General features: G+C 43.8%; 1 protein-coding gene across 1 annotated transcript; it reads right to left on the bottom strand.

The window, feature by feature from the left end:
* Positions 1-158: 158 nt before the first annotated feature.
* Mcm6 (minichromosome maintenance 6) lies at positions 159-22,422 on the bottom strand. Its single transcript, XM_089549169.1, has 17 exons — positions 22,181-22,422; positions 20,691-20,837; positions 18,958-19,068; positions 17,804-17,966; positions 16,727-16,866; positions 16,167-16,279; positions 15,393-15,538; positions 14,231-14,381; positions 12,253-12,394; positions 11,638-11,779; positions 11,325-11,432; positions 9,436-9,591; positions 8,728-8,856; positions 7,341-7,502; positions 5,624-5,999; positions 3,192-3,352; positions 159-684 (listed from the first exon to the last, which is right to left on the bottom strand). Exons 1-17 carry the CDS (start codon positions 22,270-22,272, stop codon positions 568-570), a joined length of 2,556 nt encoding a protein of 851 aa, XP_089405295.1. The 5' UTR covers positions 22,273-22,422; the 3' UTR covers positions 159-567.
* Between the last annotated feature and the right edge of the window lie 2 nt (positions 22,423-22,424).

Here is a 22,424-nt window from a genome sequence, read left to right on the forward strand (position 1 = left end):
TGACTTAAATTCTCATAAAAAAACACCTTATTCAATGAAAGAAGCAAACGGCCCTATAACATTGCATTTGATTAAAGCAACATAGGCTGTACATTCTCATAACTAGAAAGGCAAAACTGAAGTAATGCTAACAAAAGACACCAACAGAAAAGTGAAGTTGAAGGTTTTTTTGTTTTTTTATTCATCACACAAGTAACATACATTTTGTACAATCTGTGTAAAAGTTATACGAATGCACAAAATAAAACTGTATATTAGTAAATTGAAAAGTGTAAAAACATACAGCTCAACAAGTGAAAATGCTCGAGCTGGCAAAAAAGTGCCGGCGTGCTGAACACAAACAGCAGGTGTGAAGAATGGCCCCAAAACAGCAAATGCTTATAAAAACATGGAGACAACGCACTTGCAAAATGCTTATCATTGTGAATGTGCAGCATTACTGCACCAAAAGGAGCACGTGTTATATACACTTTGTACAGGCGTGTGCACAATGAACTAATAATGTGTGCATGCATGGTGTGTTCGAGCCATGAGCAAAGAAAAGTAGCCTAGTCTTGACAACATTTCTCACGACAGTTCGGGAACGAAATTTGGGTGCACGACCAGGATGGGATTCTCATCTTCTTCAGCCTCTGCTTCGGCACCTTTCAGGCCACTCTTGGAAAGCGCAATCAGAATGTGGTCCTACCAGAGAAACAGAGAGGAAGACTGAGTTGAGGAAACATAAAAGCAGTTAACAACTTTCCCTTCTAGCACCATGTTATATCAGAGCAGAAAAACTTATACCTTTGATTCCGTTCTGCTGTTTACCATTATGTCACGCATAAGACACTTAAAAAATGTGCAAGAAATTCCAGAAATTTACACCTAATGAAATTGAAAACCAATTTTGTCCACTTCAAACTTTGTAACAGCTACCGTATACTGCCATTTATAAGTCAACGTTTTCTTCGAAAAATGACCTTCCAAAGTTGGGGGCCGACTTATAATTGACGTCGACCTATACGCAGAGTCATAAGGTGGTTCTACATGCACGGTCAAAAGTACATTCGACTGGGCCACGCGCGCGTAGTATCAAGCCCTGTGCACGTGTCATTCCACAACAGAAGTCAGACAGGGTGCGAAAGCAGGTCTTATTAAGGGGGGAGCCTGGTCTTGAAAATAAAGTTTTATTAATCTAGATGTAGTTATGAAATTTTTAGGCCACATGTATTTTTGTGCGCTGATTCTAGATATGTCCTTTAATTTCATGTAAAACAATTCCTTGAGCACTTAAGCAGTTTTATGCAAGTATTTTGCGAAGAGTTGAAGAAATTTTGCTGCAGGAAACTTGCTGAAATGTATGCCATTAGGTTCTCTTGATACCAAGGAATGCAATAAGGGTAAAATTATCATCCTGGCTATCATAGAACTTGAGTTATAGGGTACTGAAGCTGCCACTTCATAAACAGGAATATACACTTTTCGTTTCATTTCTGAAGTGACAACTTCAAAACCCTATAACTCAGGTTCTATGATAGGCAGGAAGACAGTTTTACCCTTATTGCATTCCTTGGTGTCAAGAGAACCCAATGGCATACATTTCAGCGAGTTTGCTGCTGCAAATTTTCTAAAATACTTGCATAAAAATTGCATAAGTGCTCAAGGAATTGTTTGCATGAAATTAAATGACATATTTAGAATCAGCACACAAAAATACATATATTCCCTGAAGATGTCTTAACTGTGACTTCATTAATAAAAATTTTTTCTTCAAGACCAGTGTCCCTCCTTAAAAAACAGGAACTTATATTGAGACATGCGCTTAAGTTTTGTTTTCTTACAACAGAAACACATTATTGACAAACTGTGGGCATTAAACAGAAAAACCGGCAACAATTCGCAGGCGAACTAAACCATGTGACCAGTTATGCGCCTGGAGGCATTTTTGCGCATGTTTGCATGCCTTCTCGCCATTTCTGCATTTCACTTTGCCAAGGTGGCAGTTGCTAACAGAGGTGTGTGTGATTTGTGTCACTGCCCAATAGACGCCAACAATACAGTGCAGCTTTCAAATAGCAAAGTTTACGCTGAATCGAAAAAACAATGTCACAGCAGGGTAGAAGTTCAATATGTCAGCAAAGTGCTTGAGGGAATAGCAAAAACAAAGAAACAAGATCACTACATGCGCTGCGGCACACCATTCCTCTTGCAGACCAAGATACCCTGCCATTGAGGAGGCGGTTTCAGATTGGGTTCATGACCAGAGCAAGAGCCTGAGTGTATGCACTGAAAAATGTCATGGAGGAGATATGCATCCAGTACACCGAGTGTAAGGTGTCCAGGAAATGGCCCACAAACTTCACGAAGCAGAACGGCACGAGCCTAAGGAAACGCGCAACCGTATGCCAAGGTTGCCCGAAGTGTGTGAAGAAAAACAAGAGTGCATTTCTGCACTACATGAGTGACCCGAGGGCAAAACATTCATTCCTCCTAGGTCAAATAGGCGAACCGACCAGACTCCTGTCTGGTTTGACACGCCTAGTAAGAGGACTGCATCCACAAAAGGGGAGCGCCAGGTTGGCCAGCTGACAACGGGCGACATGCACAACCATTTCACGGTCATGTTGTGCTGTATGGCAGATGGGCACAAGCTACCACCCTTTCTTCTGTTCCAAATAGGAAATGATCACGACGAAGGAAAAATTTTCACTTAATGTTATTGTGAGGGTGAATGAAAAGGGGTTTTTTAATGATGAAACTCTCCTCACGTGGTTTCGTCTCGCGTGGCGCAGGCATCCAGGTGCCTTACTAAAGCCTCGCAGTATGCTTGTCTTTAACTCCATCCGTGGCCACATCACCAGCAAAGTGAAAAAAGCAGTAGCAGACGCTGCATGTCACCTGGTCATCATTCTGGGCAGATTGACATCTATTCTTCAGCTGCTGGACGTGGCACTAAACAAGCCATTCAAAGACCACATCGGTGCTTTCTACGATGAATGGCTCTAGCAGGAAAACCCAAAGACACTGATAGGGTGACTGAAGCACACTTCTTTGAGCAAAGTGGTGCAATGGGTGCAGCAACTGTAGTACCGATGCTTGTACCATACATTTTCAAAAACGGCTCTCACAGATAATGGCAATATGCTTCAACAAAAAGTTGTGAAAAAGGAAAGAAAGCATGCACCTCAAGCTGCCATGGCAGAACTTACGCGGTTGACAAGTCGGTCGATGACTTTCTCAACGATGGTCTTGCGCTGGATGAGCTCCTCCTCGGTTTCAATCTCGCTTTCCACCTCCTTCAGATACCAGTTGATCAAATCCATGCGCCGGACACCACTTTCATCCTCAGTAGCTCCCGTTTGCTCGGTTGCTGTTGAGTGCCATCAGAAAGCAAGCATAAATGGTGAGACGGGGTTACCAAACCTTATAAATAGTGCATAACCGCCCGCACCACATAATTTGAGACACTGGCAACTCCACAACCACTACTGTAGTTGTTTATGTCATCACAAGCACACATTATGCGTTCACTTCAATCAGCTGCATGAGAGCAGCAATGTAACGACATACCGTATTTACTCGCATAATGATCGCACTCGCGTAATGATTGCACCCCCGAATTTTGTTGGCAAAATTCAATTATTTTTTTTATTCCCCGCGTAATGATCACACCCCGAACTTGCTGCTGCAATTCGTCAACGATGTCGAGTCTAGCCGACGATGATCGTACTTGCTATCTGTCTGACAGATGGCACGTACAGATTACCATTTTGCTCTGTCAGCATTGCAGCAGCAGCCGCCTGTTGGCTAACCTGCAATCACAGGGGCAGTCTAAATGCGCTTATCTCGAATCACGTTTCGCCATTGTCGCATGGCTCGCCACCATTCTGGGTTGCGGTGCAACGAACGAAGTGACGCGATGATCTGGCTAAACTTTATTGTTCTCGTAAATAATAAGCTCTGGGATACGGGAGCGCCAAAAATGAATCCTCCTCGAGGATCGCTGGCCTGTACCGAGTTGCTGGTAGGAGTAATAACTGCGATACAAGCTTGTTTTACGTTCGCAGCCGCGTAGCAGCTGCTGCCGTTGCAGCGCAAGTGACCCAATCTGCTTGCACGCCAGCTTCACAACTAAGGTGTCGCTGAAATCAAACATATATATTTCTTTTAATATGAAACAATTAGGTTGCCAGTAAGGCAGCACCATAAGTAGAACATTCATAATAGCGTTGGTCAATTCAAAAGCTGCGCTCGCGGGCGGCACCGGTAAGCGGGCGGAATCCAGTGCTCCGAGTGTTGCGAACGTGTCACCTAAGTACATCAATGATGCGGCAGGGACCGGACATTTTTCGGCGAAACGGTGGTAAAAAGCGTAGCTTGAGCGCCGCGGGACGTTGCTGTTGTACGCTGTTGCTGCGCCATCGGACAAGATCGAAGGCTGCATAAAAGCATCGTCGCGCAGCACTATACACACTGCCTATTTTGATGCGTTGCTCTTGGAACGTGATTTAGCGCGAAGAAAGTACGTTCTTGAAGCGGACCAGCTCGTGCGCTTTTCGCACTCTACCTTCTCAGTTAACGACGTAAGTTGAGATCGCCAAGCTCGGTTCGCGATAACCGCAGGTAGCACGCCCGTGTGACAAGGGTTGTCTGCCTGCAACTTGTTTGCGTTTTCGGCGCTGAAAAATTTTTCATAAAAAATTTACTCCGCGAATGATCACACCCCTAAATTTGCGTCAACTTTTCCAAAAAAAAAGTGCGAACATTATGCGAGTAAATACGGTATTCCCTGCAACCGCCCCAATGAGAAATCTATGAAAATTTCATGGTGCATGCAGTACAAGGGATTACATTTTAGCATATCTGAAGTAATGAAAACGGGCAACAGAACAGGCTGGTAGAATTGAATTTTATCGGAAGACTTCATGTGGCCCAGTTGCTCTGAACTGAAGCTGATAACTATGCATATAATGTTACCCAGCATGTGACTGGCCACAGTGACAGTTCAACCAATGGCGTGCAATGTCTGTTTGCAATCCACAGCCACCAGTACGAGGCAGTTCTTGCCTATCCTGCTTGAAACCAAACCGTATCTCCTTTTCAACGAGAGTGTTGTGTCAACGGCAAACTGGCTGTACGACCTTTTATGGCAAGTAGTGGCTAGTACTAGAGCACTGTCTGCTACAGCTTTGACGCAAAACAGGCTATGTCTCTGGCAAAACTGCCAACAAGCAGCGCACTACCATTCAATGCTTTTCACATTCCACTGATAGTGCAGCATACATAGTCCCATACTCTGCCCTTCACAGCAGTGCAATGTATTGAACAAACTTATTTGCCAATGAAATGGTATGCCCTAATTCTTTGATCTAACCTATTTTTCTACAAGTTTAACACTACTTGCATTCTCCTCTTCCCCACTTTTGTCACCCATAATCCTACATAATACGAAGCAGTGTGTCTGCCATTCTTATGCTGCGTAAAATGGGTTTTTTTTTTTTTCCCACTAAAAAGCCGGCTTTCTCTCCACAAAGTTGCAATGGGCTACATAAGACAAGGACTGGGCCAACTGGTGCTTCTTTGTGAGGCATGCATCAACTAGACGAGACCACGGCTTCCTACTTTCTCTCTAGTCACATACCTTCCATGCGACTCTCTTCACGCAGCAGGTGCAACACAAGCAGGTTTGCCGTCTTCTTGTAGTCCTCGTAAGACAGCGTCAGTGCTTTCTGCTGGGCGGCTGTCAGGTGTGGTTTCTTTGCGGCTGCCTCCTTCTTCTTGTGCTTGGGCCGGATGACGTCTGCTTCGCTCACGTCGTCTGCATCGTCATGTGCATCCCCATTGACACCATTGACAGGTGGCTCGTCAACCTCCATGGCTTCAGCGTTGCCTTCACCACCCTCTGCTTCATTCTCTTCCTCTTCTTCTTCCTCATAGAGGTGAATATCTGGCTGCTCGACGCGAATGATTGACTTGTTGAGAAGACGATATGCCTCTTTCACATGCTTGGGAAGGACCTGTGGTTGACACAGCAGTGGTGAGACAAAAATGACGAAGCACCCGACAAAGAGACATCGCACTGTTTAAAGTTTAAGAATACTAAGACTACCCTCCTTTGTGCAAATTACATTGCCAGTGGTATACTGTGAAAGCAATTACTAGTTAGTTATATAGAAAACAAGGTAAGGGGAATGAGGGGCTCGTTATAAATATGAGAGAAGCCAACAGCCACAGAAACCAAGGGGCACAGGGGATTTATTTTTTTTAAATTAATTTATTCATTTTGCGGTGTTGATTAGTTTAAAATATTACTGAACATGTTATCGCTTAAAGCTAATTGATTAGAAAAGCAGAAGAAAAAACAACCACATGCCGCTGGTGGGATCCGAACCCACGACCTCCGAATTACGCGTTCGGTGCTCTACCTCTGAGCTACGGCGACGGCTGTCAATTCTTCTGCTTTCGGGGGTATTTATGTTTACAAATAACCTAACCTTGAGAGTGAGAGGTAGAGCACCGGACGCGTAATTCGGAGGTCGTGGGTTCGGATCCCACCGGCGGCATGTGGTTGTTTTTTCTGCTTTTCTAATCAATTAGCTTTAAGCGATAACATGTTCAGTAATATTCTAAACTAATGAACACCGCAAAATGAATAAATTAATTTTAAAAAAATAAATCCCCTGTGCCTCTTGGTTTCTGTGGCTGTTGGCTTCTCTCATAGTTAGTTATATGTTAGTTATATGGGGTTTTATGGCGCACAAGCAACTATGGCTATCATGCGCCAAACACAAGGTTAGATGATGTTATGTTAAGTGTATAGAGGTTACATTATAATAGATTTAAAACATTGGCTTTCTTTAGAAACTTACAAACAAGTGAAAACTCGACAAGTGTTTGCTCGCCTAAAAGCAATGCGAGATGAAATTACTATATGAACTTCAGTTTTCTTGGTGTAAAATGTTGACACTGACCAAGCAACAAAATTTGGAGCTAGACAGATTATTCACAGTGCAATGATGCCAATCAATTATGGTATTTCCAACTCTTCAAGCAAGTCAAATTCAGCAGTAATCAAATACTAATCTGAGAATCTGAGTTTTCACTTCAAATAAAAGGGCCACTTTCTGACACTTGACGCACTCTAAAAATCCAAAACATTCATGTGCACTGCCTAGCTCTTGAACAGACAGGCTGAAAGCCATTACATTTTGTCTTTAGCCCTCCCTGTGATCATTTGATGAAAACGAGTAAAAAAAGAACCAGAAATGCTCTGTTGTAGCAGGGACAACAGAGACAGTGAAAGCGAAAAGCTTTGCAGAGTGGGGTCAACCACCGAGGATAAGCCAAGACACACTGACCTGATCAGAACAGTGCATTCTTGCAATGCCTTCAGCGATGCGTATCATGCTCTCAAGCTGGCGCACAGTAATTCTCCACGATGACTTGGAGAGGCCGCCTGCGTCACGCTGGCGAAGCTGCCGATACTGCTCCACAAGGTAGTCGCGTGCCTCCGTGCTGACCTGTCAACATTTAGTGGTTCCCACACCAACATGCAATTAGCAGCCTGCAATTACCACAATGATGCAACACAGTTTTTGTGAGGTAAATAGACATCCATGAATGGTGCCAAAAAGTCACTAGCATACTGAGGTCAAATTTAGTTGTTTATTTTTTCTTCTAAACAACAATTTGCATCCATAATCATCAGCTGCCATTATTAAGGGAGCGTTCGTAAAAACCAAGGCTTAAGAAAGACAGTGCATACGTCAGCCACTGCTGCGCAGCAGTGCGAAGCATAACTGTCGGCTTCCATGTAAATAAAGAGCAGGCACCAGCCATTCTAGTAAATTGCATGCAGTGGGCACAATCTGGAGAAACTGGCTTAAGAAACCTTTACCAGTGGCATGAAACTGCACTGGCACAAATCAGCCTTTTATTTGGCAGGCTACATGTCAAGGACTTGCCATGATCATTGCTTGAAATTAGACCAACAGTGCAGGTGGATGAGGAAGCTCAAAAAGTCTCAAAAAAAGGTTTCGAAAGAGGCCTCGACACTAGGCATGTGCGAATAGTGGAATTTCAGTTCACAGCGAATACGAAGCAAATTAGTTTGTTCAAACTGTTTCGAAGTGAAGCGAATAGTATGCAACTAGAAACGCAGTAGTAAAAAATGATAGGCACCCAATGCATTAGAGCTCAATAGCATGCACTTAAAAGAAGTGGTTTGCGGAAGCCTTCGAGGCAATTTCAATAAAAATCCAAAGAATAAAAATAAATACTTTCAAACTTGCATTGGGCAATGTTCAAAGAGCAGCAAGCCTGAGTGCACTAAGCATCACAGCCTCAAGCCTTCGCCATGTGATTTTGTGCACATTGTTAATTGTAAATATGAAACTTGCTGACAAATTTTTAGGACGTTGAAATTGTGGGCATGATTCACACTTGACTTGCGCGGCACTGAGTCACTATAAGTTGTGGCAACAGATAAGTCGCAGCGATCTCTGACCTTATTTGTGTGGCATACAGTCACATGACCACACTGCACACTTGTGATTACACATTCGTACCACTGCCGAAGGAAGCTATGGCCAGAGTCTTTACACGAAGGTCAAAAGATATCAGCGAAGGCACCGAGCACACGGCGGAAGTGGCACACGGCACGCAAGATGTCCACTGTAGACAGTCTTGGTTGCACTCGTTAATTAAAAATCCCTACATAAGATATAAAAAAAAAAGAACTCTCACCTTGGGCTTGAACATGCGTGCAAACTGAATGTAACGCTGGATGTCCTCATGGCTGTACTTCTTCTCAAGGCTATCTTCATGGTGGCAATGCAAGTCTATGATGCGTCGTGCAATCGCGTAGTCAGTGACCTGCCAATAATAAAAAAAAAACACAAGATAAGAGAAGGAAAGCTCTACATTTCCCTGCAGCTTTGCCACAAGCCATCAGAATATGCTCAGCTAGGTTGCCGACTCAAATTTTGAACACAAAAGTTAACTCAATTTGTTAAGCATGTGCATGAAGTTGCACACATCCATGTCTGGCAGCAAATCATGTATGCCTTCCTCTAACAAAACTAGCAGCATTTTTAAAGGTGAGTTTAATGAAAGCTACAGAAAATGTTGCAACCGCAGTGATCATCAAGAGGAGTGCACAATCCAATCACACATACACAGACTGTACCAATGTGCGCACGCTTTAGCCCTGAATATGTGTGCTCACCTGAACCCCGCAGACCTCTTTTAGATAGCTAAGCACAAGTCACCTTTGAATGAGGCATGGCACTAAGACACTCGGATCCAAGTTCGGTGCATAACTGAGCATAGCATACCAATCACTGAAAAACATGCCCGGCAATGCGCAATGACTAGAGTTGTTGCTGAATCGTAACACCATTAGACCAGAGGCAGAACTGAGAAAGAGAGAGAGGAAAAAAATGAAGAGCCAACCTCATTGCATTCATCCACCAGAATGAAGAAGAGGTCAAAGCGCGACATGATGGGTGGCGAGAGGGCAATGTTCTGTCGCAGTGACTTGGTGCGGTCGTAGCGGCCCCCAATGGGATTGGCTGCAGCTAGGATTGAGGTCCGAGCATTTAGAGTGGCCTGTGAAGCAGCGAAAATGCAGGAGAAACTTCAGTTCATAAATCAATCTGCCGAACGTACTGCGTCAAGTGCGTCACCGCACTGCTCACATGGGTTGCAAGAGTGCTGCAGTTCAGACAAATGACAGCATAAGCATAAACATAAACGGACATGCTTACACAGATGAGGTTTAAGCTTCGTATCTGCACTTCCTGTACTGCTCAACTTGAAATCCTGTAACCCGAAGTCCCTTGGCAAAGTCAAAACCAGTTGATGAATAACGCTGTCACTTGACTGACAAGAACACACAGACGACACTGACACACAAGGCCTTGTCATCAACCAGCACACAAAACCAACACTTGTCCCCTACCTCAACACCTGTCACAGCTCTTGTCCACTTTCTCACCCCAATTTTAAAGGTATACTGAGGACAACTCCTTCCCATTTTGTTCTCTGTGAAAATTGATTCTATGGCTCTTTCTCTGCGCGCCGATGTTTCATCATTATCTTCGTCAGCCTAACTACGCCCACTATCCCTCCAATTAACCCTGTCATGTACCAGCAGTGGCCACCTTATCCACGTAAACTTCTTAATCTCATCCACCCGCCTTGCTCTCTGCTGTCCCCTGCGGAGCTTGCCTTCTCTTGGAATACAGTCCATTACCCTTAACAACCATTCGTTGTCTTGCCTTCGCATTACATGCCCTGCCCAAGCCCATTTCTTCGTCTATAGATTCGAGTGGGATGTCATTAACCCGCATTTGTTCCCTGACCCAATCTGCCCTCTTTCTGTCTCTTAAACACCTGTCACTTCCCTTTCCATAGATCGCCGCATTGTCCGCAGTTTAAGAAGGACTCTTTTTGTTAGCCTCTATGTTTCTGCCCCACAGATGAGTACCGGTAAGATACAGCTGTTGTAGGCTTCTCTCTTGAGTAATACTGGTAAACTGCCATGCATGATCCTTGAGCACCTGCCAAATATGTTCCATCCCATTCTTATCCTTCCAGTTATTTCACTCTCGTGATCTGGATCTGCGGTCACTACCTGCCCTAAGTAGACGTACCTTACCACTTCCAGTGGCTCGTTGCCAATCGCAAACTGCTGTTCCCTTCCGACATCTTTGAACATTACTTTACGTTACTAAGACCCACCGTTCTGCTTTGCTTCTCCAAATAATTGACCATACTTTGCGATTCATTCAAAAATTTTAATGCCGCTCGATTCAAACTTGAGACATCTCTACTGCAAAGAGCTCCATGATCACTGTCTTGAAAAAACTGTAGTGCAGCAGAAGACAAAACACAAAGAACAGAACAAACACCACGGACGCTGTTCTTTGTGTTTTCGTCTTCAGCTGCACTACAGTGTTTTTCAAGGCTATGAACCAGCAAGCCCGCAAAGCCACAGTACATGATCATTGTTTTGAAGTGAATGGCCGTGCGGCCTAGCCTCTGGGATGTGCGACCAAAAAACTGTGCCAAAACACTGCAGTTCACTTTCAAGATTGGCTGGTGACGCCGACATGTGTTTTTAATTATTTTGCCTTTGCTAGCTCATAAAAGCTCCGTTTGCAGTGAAAGTAGCGCCTCTGTCGTTGCAATGCAGTAATCTATCAATACAGGCAAACTTCAATTTGTCCTTAGAGTCCCTTTAAAAGCCAAAAAAAAAAAAACACCGAACTCTTTCCTGAGCCACTTTGCAAGCTGTAACCAATGGCCCTCAGTGGCAGTGTGACGGGACAGCAAATTACCTTGACGCCAGCTTTAGTAATGGAGATTGTCTGCTGCTCCATGGCTTCGTGGATGGCCACCTGATCGCGGACGTCCATCTTGTCAAATTCATCGATACAGCAGACACCCTACAAAGAGATTGGGCAACCTTTGAGCCAGAGGATAACATGCAAAGTCTAGCAACTAATTCTGGCAAAGAAATTTATAGTGTGAAAGGCCAGTAGAAAACACATTCCAACTGTGTGCAATTCACCAAAGTTGTCAAGAGTATATGTGCATTTGTCAAATATGATTGGCAAGAGAGCACAAAGGCGCAACAACATTATCGCTTACATTGTCGGCCAGCATAAGGGCTCCAGCTTCGATGACAAATTCGTGGGACTCTTCGTCACGGACCACAGCTGCCGTCAGACCTGCGGCAGTCGAAGCCTTGCCACTTGTGTACACAGCTCGTGGAGCAAACTCGGACACCTGCCTGGAAAGCAAGGAGCAGCAGTACAGTTACTTGTTGCTCTCCCTTGCTTAAAAAGTTGAGAGATTCCATGAAACGACTGATTTATGGTGGCAACTTGCCACAATACATACATTACATAGTTTTTATCAAAGAAGTTCTGTGGCTTTGTGAGTGCTATGGTTACACTGACCTCGCTCACTTTGAAATATAGGACACTGAGGATGTTTCTTGACAAAAGTGATCCGCACACTGAAACAGCCCAGATAACGCCGAACAGCTCTATCTGCCCGGTGCAGTCTTCCTTGCAGTGTTCATTAGTTCTTTAGTTAGTGCAGAAAAGCTACCTCTCTCTGTTCTTTGCTGACGCTGACTTGAACGACTAGTTGTAAAATTTCCACGAAGCACAAAACTGCATTACTGCAATGCACCCCAGCAGCACATAGCACAGTACACATAAAGTAAACACACAAGTAGAGATATGCAACATAGCCTACTTGAGAAACTGGCTCTTGGCTGTACTGGGGTCCCCAACAATGCAGATGTTGATGTCACCTCTCAGGGTTGTGTTTTCCTCTGTTGTCTTAGGCACTCCACCAAAAAGCATGATCAGGATGCCACGCTTTATCTCGTCATTACCTGCACACATTAGGGCACGTGCTATTGATTTCCCCAAGCATCGAAGCCACAAGTGCAACGAATGAACAGTGCATGTTTCCATAAGGTGGCCATAATGCTGAATACGCCTTTTTCACAAGATTTAGAACACTCTGGGAAGTGGCGAAAAGTTGTCTTCTACTGGTTGAAAACTAATGCACGTGGGAGATGCAGGCGCATTTGTGTGCTTGACAACTGCCGCCATCTGTCGCATGTGCCTGTCGCTAAAATGAACTGCAGATGCGCAGTAGGAGCGGGCGGTTTGTTTTCAACCAGTGGAGCTGGAGGAGAAGAGGCACACATACACAGAGCGCCCAGGTAAAAAAGGCGGATTATGGTTGCAAAGATTATGGTTACAAGCATGTGGAGTGCATCTTATATTCTGACACTGTTTTGCACTCAACACAAGACCACAAAGTATGAAAGATGTCCTCTGAGCCTCTGACAAGAGGATAAAGCTGGGCTAACACTTTTCTGACTTCATTCGGTTGCAAAGAAGGCTCACAGGCAAATCAACAGTGAAAGTCTTCGTTCTCTATTGAAATGCCTTCCAAAGGGCACATGCACAGCAGTGATGCAGGGCGATGTATTTTTGCTTGACTTTGTATAAAAAACTCTCACTGAGCTATTAAAGAAAGAAGTCACACACAATCAATGCGATCCATGCGGCAGAGTATGTGTAAGCATCAGGGTCTCCCCCCGACATTGCGGCGTGCATTCCGTCGTGCATCGACTGGAGGACGCACAGCTCCACTGACTTCCACAGGACGAGTCTGACCTAACTGCAGCTGCCTCAGCCGCTCGTCTCCATGTGAAATTCGCTAATCAAGCAAATGGCATGAGCACCAAGGGGAGGGGGAGCGAGAGAGAAAGGAATTTTAACGAGAGGAAAAGGGGAGCTAGCATGAGACACATGGGGATGGGTGCCTCTTTCTGACACCTCACTGAGAGCGGCGCTATGTGTGCGGTGTATACGCCTACCAGTCGTCCATGACATAGCTGAAAAGCAACAGCCCCGCAAAGACACAATCACAATTAGGAGCAGCAGCCAGAGGTCCTTCAAATAGGTCTCACACCCCACAAATATGTCGACACCACATGTAGGTTGACTTCCCCAACTTCCAATGGCCATTTTCGCAGAAATTCGACACAGCTTAAACGATGAAACTTGAGTTAAGTTTAAGTTTAAATTTGTCATGTAATGACCTTGTGTGCCAAGAAAATATGTGATTTTGAACATGCTTAGTGCCGTTCAATCTTCTTTTGTGAGGTAGAAATATTCAAAGTATTTGCTTTGAAATTATTAAAAGAAAATTACTATTCATTTCGAATTCACTTCTAACCGAAAAACCACAACTATTTGCACACCTCTACATGCAAAGGCACTGCTGAGCGCTCACAAAATGAATAAACAAGCAGCTGCTAAAAATTTCTTCAAAATTAACGACTTCATGAATTTGTGAGCATGTGTGGTGTGCACGTGGTCAGCATTAATGGCTACTTTACGGACATGAGACACTTAAGTCTATTCACTTTAAAATCGCAACTTCTGCAGGTGTGTTTTCCCACTCATTTCACAATCTAATAGTCCCACCCCACCAATGAAGAGAGCTATTTGTGCAGAAAAAGTAGCAGATGGTCATGGCACTTCCATTAAGTGGACACTGCACAACAAGAGAAAAATGACTACGAATAAGGGAAAAACAAGGACTGAGGACTTTTAAACACATCTTCTATATTGTCCTGCATATTACCATGCTGCTCCCCAACCTCTCTGCTATAGCTAGAAAGGCAACAAGATAAAACCAGGAGACTCACCATGGATGGTGGGAAACAGGCTAGCGATCAGATTGTGGTAGAGGTTCTTATCCTGGCTCATAGCGTAGATGCGGTCCCACTGCTCCGGAGTCAGCTGCTGCTTCATGGCTTCTGGTGTCAGCTCTTCCGCTGACGCAGCTTTGCCCCCCAGCTGCGGACAATAAGTTCCAACACTAAGCCGTGCACGTCAGTGGAACAAACACAGTTTTTCACCTAATAAATTTACTACGACGCATACAGTTCTTGATGGTTTTTCGGGGTCATTTGATAATTCGAACTCTCGGATAAACCGAACATTTTTTTTGGTCCCTTGAAGTTCCAATTAACGAGCTTTTACTGTATCTTACCAATACTCACTTATGCTTATATTCAGGACAGTGCAGCACAAGCTACGAAAAGGAAAATGATAGGTGTAACGTTCAGGGATAGGCAGAGGACAGAGCAGGTCAGGGAATAAACGCAGGTTAATGACATCCTAGTCAAAATCGAGAACTGCGCTTGGGAAGAGCATTTAATGCGAAAGCAAGATAACCAATGGTCATTAAGGGTAACGGACTGGATTCCAAGCGAAGGAAAGCGTAGCAGGGGGCGGCAGAAAGTTAGGTGGGCGGAGGAGATTAAGAAAATCGCAGGGACAAGGTGACCACTACAGGTGCAGGACAGTGTTAATTGGAGAGATTTGGGAGAGGTCTCTGTCCTGCCATGAGCATAGCAGGCTGAAGGTGACTGCATTGCAATTTTTTTTTATCTGCCCACACTACTTTATGCACTGATAGTAGTGATACAAAGGTTACTGAACAAGCACGCACATAACCCTTTGTTTTCTGTTCATTTCAACAAAAAAATCTTAGCTAACGTCACCACAGTGCAATTGTGCAAACAGCTGATGGTGACAATAAGTCTCCCTTTTCACTTCTTCCTAGTTTATAAGTTTCTTTTTTAGAAAAAGTCGCGTTTCTGTCATAAGAAAGTAGTAATCTGGCTAGGCCAACTTCAATTTGTATTCAGAGTCCTCCTGAGGCCCAAGCAACTTAGGAGTGCAGGAGGCATGAGAACGCGAGTGCGTTGTTTATGCGAGTACAAACACTATACAAATGCAATTAACAGAAAGGAATAGAAGTAGATGTCTGGACAAGCGATAGATGGTACATTGCTCACGCACCCTGGGATTGGTCTGTTCAACAGTGCAGGCCAGGAAAGCAAGCCTGTAGGACATTTCCCGCACACCGAGGTTCTTGAGGCCTCGCACGCCCTCCGTCTCGAAGCCCTCCATGCCCTTGTGGTGGGCCGCACTTTCTGTGCGCAGGCCTGGCAGCGTAACGGACAGCTTTATTACAACCACAAGCCAGAACTTCTCTCACATCAGGCAGGGGTGACTGCTTTTACGCATTTGAACCAATACAACTAGGAGCACTCTTTTTATAAATAAACTCATGCACATTGCACAAGGATAACCACCGAGTTGAAAAAAAAGTTGAAACTGGACAGATTAAGCATACAACCATACAAGCAGCTCTTATCGTGTCTCAAAGAAAAGTACTAACACTACATCCTTATGTACACACAAACAAGCAAACATGCAATTGAAAACCTCCAGTAAACAGAGGTCAAGAATGTGCACACACCCATATAATATGGCTCATTTATTCAGAGCCCACAATGAAACAACGTGCTGAATGAATACAATCATAAATGAACTCATCGTACATTAAAAACAATGCCCGAAGCACAAAATACTAGTATTATGTAGCTCTTTCAGCACAAAGGATAATGAGTTTGGTTATTGTTCCCCTTTCTAGATGAAAGCATTGGCAATGGACAGTAGCATTTAGTGATCACAAAAAAGTTATACTTATTGATTAGCACTTTCATTTCAGTTTCCGTGCTGCACGGAGTGCATGCCACAAGCAACACAAAAACTGGCACATTCACCCACCGGGTGTGGTCATCTGGCTGACATCCGGCACCACAATAAGTGTGCCTGTGAAATCACATCGGTCACCGGCTTGGGCTACTTCAACTGCTTCAGCACGCACAATCACCTCCACACTGGAGAAAAAACAGACAGCTCAGCAATGCACGATTTCATTCTCTAAAAGCCATGGCACTAAAATTTCCAATTAAGAAGCACCACCTAGCTGCAAATACCGCATTTACTTGCTTCTAACATGCACCCATCTTTCATGATCAGAAAAAAAAAAGAAAAAAATTCCCACCACCAAATAAAAACCATTCCCACCCCTATTTTAAAAAACCTTTACAGAAGCAAAATGAGCAGCAAGGAAGAAATCATGCATAAAACCTCACCACAAAATTCACTTTTCTCCTGTCCTATGCATCTGTAACTGGTTCTGAGGGCCAACTGGCCCATTCATTATCACTAAAATGCAGGCCCAAGAGGTAGAAGAGGGAACGTGCTAACACGAACAAACACATACAGCAAACAGCAATCCTTAGCAAGCCCTTTCTTGGCATCTGAAGACATGTTGGGCACACCTGCGAGGGATGTTTCCTCGTGGGAGCTCTGCCTGCGTTTCCTGGATTCGCACCTTCTGGAAATCCACGAAGGTCGACTTGTTGGTGTCAAGAATGAAGCGTGTTCGGTTTTGACACACAGGGTTCCGGCAGATGGTCGGCTGATGAGGAGCAAAAAGGAAATAAACAAAATTGAAAGGGCGTTTAGGCAACATGAAGCAAGCTTCAGCATCTGCTGTATATGTAATAGGGACATGGAAGGGAGAATGTGACAAGAGAATGTGTTTGGGACTTGTTTCATATCACCCATTAATGTGACGCATAGGTCATGTGGCCTTGTCATGCAACAACACCATTTAATGCACTGTACATCGAGGCAGTCTGGCTACAATAGCCGAAGCTATAAATAGCAAGATCAATTTGGTTTTAAAAAAGAGTGCATACTATTTTTCCAGCTCGTTTGGGAATGACGACGGTTAACTACAGAAGTGATTGAGTCGGGAAGACTATTCCATAGTGTGATGGCATGTAGAAGTGCATATGAATTGAATGCCAGAACTGAATGTCAATTTGAACGAACCTGCCCCACTCAAAAAAATTCATATGCAATTTAGCACTCGTACATGTTTAGCATTTGTACACTGTGCAAGATATACATTTCATTGCAGATGATTAAACTGCCTGAACTGGACTAAATTATATTTATTTAGCAGCAGGTAATTAAACCAGGCGCACTGAAAAAAAAAATTATTCGTCTAGGTTTTCACGACTAAACTGTGCAAATTGGTCTACGTGGTTATGGTTAAAGAGTTTCAGGACAGTGAACACGAGAAGAGCACTACAACTGGGCACACCAGAAGAGAAAACACACTTAACTACACTGCAAGGTGTGGCTGTAATACACTCCTGCAAGGAAGGTTCATAAATAATTGATGATCATGAGCTACAGCAAATAATATGTGCCTCCCTCCAACTCCTCTTTGCCTCTTTATTTACTGGAAGAAAATAGTATATTGCATCAACATACTCGCAGCTTCAGGCAACAAACAAGCAAAAAAAAAAACGATACGAAAGAATCATTGTATGCAGTGGTTTTACCTGTGTGTATTTGAACTGCTGCTCAACACCGCTGACGACTGTCTGGCAGTCGGCACAGACGAAAGTGCCGCTGACAAGCTCTGGATGCACGGGATGGGTGCGAACAACTTGGCCACTGATCTTGAGGAGGCTCCCCACCTTGGCTGTCGTCAGCTCACGCACCCTGAGCATTGTGCAAGGTTTCAGAGCCTGACCGCTGGATCACACGTCTTGATTACACCGAACCAACAAAACTATTAAAGTAAGAAAAGCTAGCATACAGTGTGAATAACTTCTGCCAACCACTGCATTAGACATATTCCAATACATCGCAGAAATACAACTACATCAGGTTAAGGAAAAGAAACAAGAAAAACTACAGCGACAACAAAAACTTTTAGCACAAATTTCTGCTCCAATATAGAGAAAGTATACTGCTAATGCTGCTTGACAGGAAAGCTCAGTGTCCTCATAGACAAATGAAACTACAGTTCAGTCTTTCATTACAATGAAGTTTAACTTCTTAAATTTACCAGCGTGAAAGACAAGTACATGAAGTAGACATGACAAGTGCTGCCATGTCTACTTCATGTACTTGTGTTTCACACTGGTAAATTTAAAATGACACTGTACCAACTTGCCCAGATATCTATTCATGTGCAAGTTAAGTCTTGCTTCATCGCATCCACAGAGAAAATAGATTTTGTACCATTTCAAGGGGTGTTGCAGCCCCAGTACATCATCAGCCTGTTACAGACGAATTCTCCGTAGCAAGACAGCTCAATTATTAACAGCATTGAAATAAAAACTTGGAAACCGCACTGCATTGTTCAGCTGAATGCACTCTACTGCAGTAACTGCAAAGGATTTGTGAAATGTTGCAGTACATGCAACTTGCGAGATATAAAAGATATTTGGCTTCAATTATGCAAGCATAACTGTGGAATCTGCCAATCAACCCTCAATATACCTTGGACCTCTTCTGATCAAAGACGCAAGTACCACTGCCATTACAAACATACCAGTGACACTGAATCTAGCAGGCACGGTGTATCACAAGTGTTTAGCTAGCACATATGCACTTTTGGTGTAATTCTACGTTAAAAAGCACACTAAATTTGTCTCGAAGCTTAATGTTTTAATTCCTCAGCTGTACAAGAAAGTACGCCACTCACTTGTGCCTGGTGGCTACATCCACAAAGCTGACATAGTACTCCTTCTCGACGCTCACTTCAGCGTGGTCCCTGACAAAATTCCGCAGGGCACGGCAGAGGTATGGGTACACGCTGCAAACCAAGAAATAAAGAGGGAAAGGCATATGGTTTCAAATCACGCATCATTTCTATTTCGGTCTTAAAGAGGCCATGAAACACTTTTTGCTGGCAAACAACATGGAAAATAAGCAAGCCCAATCATAAGGCTATACACTAAGGAATATCTAAGTCAAATATAAATACTGCACACACACCAGAAGCCCCACTACTTTGGTCCTGAAGCTGCTTTCCATTTCCTGCACCTGTTTGTCAAATCCCTGCTCCCAATTCAGCTTTTGTAATGTAATTTCCGCAGATATCCCATCAAGGCACATACAGGGGTCCTGTAATGGCACGCAGAAGCCAGATTTCTTTTTCATCACAAGGGGCAGTTGCCAGTATAAGCAAAGTCGTGCAGAAAGCAGACAAGCGATTAGCAGCAGACACATGCTTTGGAACACATTAATCACCTTACGCACCAGAAAAAGAAATAAAATAAAGTCACTGGATGCAGCACCGCAAGCATCCCGCACTACTTCTGGCAGTTGGAATGACGACAGGAGGAGGAAATCATTAGAGGTGCTGAACGGAAAATTTCAATATCTGATAACTCAGCCAGTAAAATTTTCCACCAACAAATTCTTGATGTAACTGATTCTACACACAGTGCTCTTTCATACTCAAAAGAGTCTGCAGTAATTTAGTAACAACAAGACACACCATAAGCCCACTTCCTGGAGAACTACTGACTGGAGTCAAGAAATCATAGGACCACCTACAAAAGTTGTGGGTCTACAGTTAAAATATAACTCCAAAATTTTATTTGACCCTTTACTACTTAGCTAGCTCATTTCTTGAAAATTGTGCTCTGTGTACCAAATACTGACGTTGTTTGGCAACGCACACAAAAAATGTGCACGAGACCTCCTGTACTCTGAAGTTTATCCCCTCAAAATGGCAAAGTACTCACAAGTTCTGCTTGAAATTATCAATGATAATGCCAAGTTTAACAACACAAAGCTGGAACATTAGCTTTCCTTTCCATGAAACAAAGTTAACATCAATCCCATACAACCCACTCTTTTTCATCACTTTTACCAGAGGTATAACTACAAGTTCTGTCAAGAAAACAGCCGTCGCAGTGGCTCAGTGATCATGGTGCTTGGCTGCTGACCTGAAAGATGCAGGTTCGACCCTGGCCATGGCGGTCGCATTTCAGTGGATGCGAAATGCTACAGGCCTGTGTACTGTGCAATGTCAGTGCACGTTAAAGAAACCCAGGTGATTGAAATTGCCTGGAGCCCTCCGCTGCGAAATCCCTCATAGCCTGAGACGCTTTGGGACATTGAAACCAATAAACTAAACTAACTAAACTGACAAGAAAACAAGTACTGTCTACTCTTGGATCGAAAATTTCTTTCAAGATATGCACAGTTCAAACTGAAAGGAGGATTTTTAATACAGCTGAGTTTGATGGGACTGAAGCTTCAGTTCGAATTAAGCCAGTTGAAATCAACAACAGCCTACTGTCAATATTTCACATCAATCATTCACTTGCTTCACTTCATTAAGTCGCTCTCACACTCCTATGGCTTGAAGGCAGCTGTAATGAACAAAAAGTAAGTAATGGTCACAGTTGGAGGAATGCAGCTTACCGATAGTATTCCTCCTGGATGACAGTGGCAAGATTCTGGTTGATGCGCTCGACGTCAGCAAAGCTCACCTCGAGCGTGTTGCGCTCAGGTTTAACCAGATCCCTTGCATCCTCCACATACTTGGGCTCATGCCGTTCATTCTTACACCTGCAGCCACAGCATAAAATACCACAGTTAGAGCAGCAGTGACTAGTCTTCAGAGTGTGGACTGGCCATAGAAGTATAACAGGATTGGACAGACCAAGCTATCCTTGAGGTTGACAGCATGCAATCTGGTCAGGAAACATAGCTGAAGAAGTTTATAGGTCACTGAACAATGCCAAAACAAGAAATTGATACCTTGGAAGCACTGCACCACCAACTCTCTTGTCCACAATGAAGCTGTGAACAAGGAAGCGCTCCTAAACATTTTTTTTTTTTTCCTTTTTGACACTAGTTCGTGACCTACAAAGTTTTCCACAACAAAGGCTGTGAATGTTACATTTTTTTGGCGGATGACGAATGGCTCTTCTGTTGTGAGCACTTCCCGTACCAAGTAGTGGATTCTCAAGTTTTTCTTTTTTTCCAGACATTTCCATGCATGAACAAAAATACCAGTTCAGACTGGCAATATCACATTCATCAAGGAAAACAGAAAAATACACAATGTAGCCAGTCAGCACTAAGCTGTTGGCGCCGCAGTGTGGTGTAGGCTAGGTGTTTATAAATTTGCGCATGCATTCACGCACGATGTTCAACTGCAACAGGTGGAAAAAATATGATCAAAGGTCCAAACTGCAGAAATAAAATAACATGATTATTTCTTGGGACAAAAAAGAACTTTGCTTATTTGCACAGTTTACTTCCTCTGCCAAGGGCATCAGAAGGCTCACATAATAAAGCTGCCTCATTCGAGAAGAACAGTTGAAAGAGTGCACTTGCTTCCCTAAAGTTTCCTAAAAGTAATAGCTAATGTATGCCATTTTTGCTTTCTCTGTATAAAGCGAGAATACGATTCTTGAGACGACCAAACAACATGGTGCGCAAGAATTCCGGCTGAGCTTTGCGGCCTTTAGCAAAACGGAGAGGAACACGCAACACGTGCAGAAAACTAATCGAAGTGCTGAGTGGCAACCTTTGAGGACTCAGGACGAGTGATTACATTTACAGCGAATGATCAAGTTTCACATTCGGGAGAGTGAGCATATGTACAACTTCACGTGATTTTACCGCAGCTACACAGTCCGTAAATAGCTTCAAAACATACACATTTAAATACCCTGTCCCTGCAGCAATACGCTAGCCAAATTCGCGGGTAAAGTACTATAGTTTTGAAAAGAAAAACAAATGAAGCCCCAAGAAAAAAATGGAAATCCCCGCGACTCCAATCTCCCATGTGTCCTTGCAAAGTGAACATGCCGATCGCGCGCGGCGACGGAGCGCGCCGCGGTACCACGGGCGAGCGCGCCTTTGTGTGCGACATTTTTAAAGAGCTCGACGGCGGCACTCACTCTTCCAGAAAATCTTGAAACAACTTTTGGCAGCGGTCACCAATGTCATCCTTGACTTCGACAGGCCCTGTGCGAAGATCGGCCACATCCATGGTGCAGTGTAGGAACTTGTGACTAACTTTTTCTTGAGAGATAAAACTTTATCGCTCAGTCGCGTAGATCCCTCGTCGCCCGCCCGCAGCCGCCGATTCCCGCAAAAATGCGGCATTTGCGCGCGCTTTTTGCCCAGTGTTGACGAACAAAA

This window comes from Amblyomma mixtum, chromosome 6, assembly GCF_055824585.1.
Source record: "Amblyomma mixtum isolate Tamu chromosome 6, ASM5582458v1, whole genome shotgun sequence".
Taxonomy (NCBI): Eukaryota; Metazoa; Arthropoda; class Arachnida; order Ixodida; family Ixodidae; genus Amblyomma; species Amblyomma mixtum.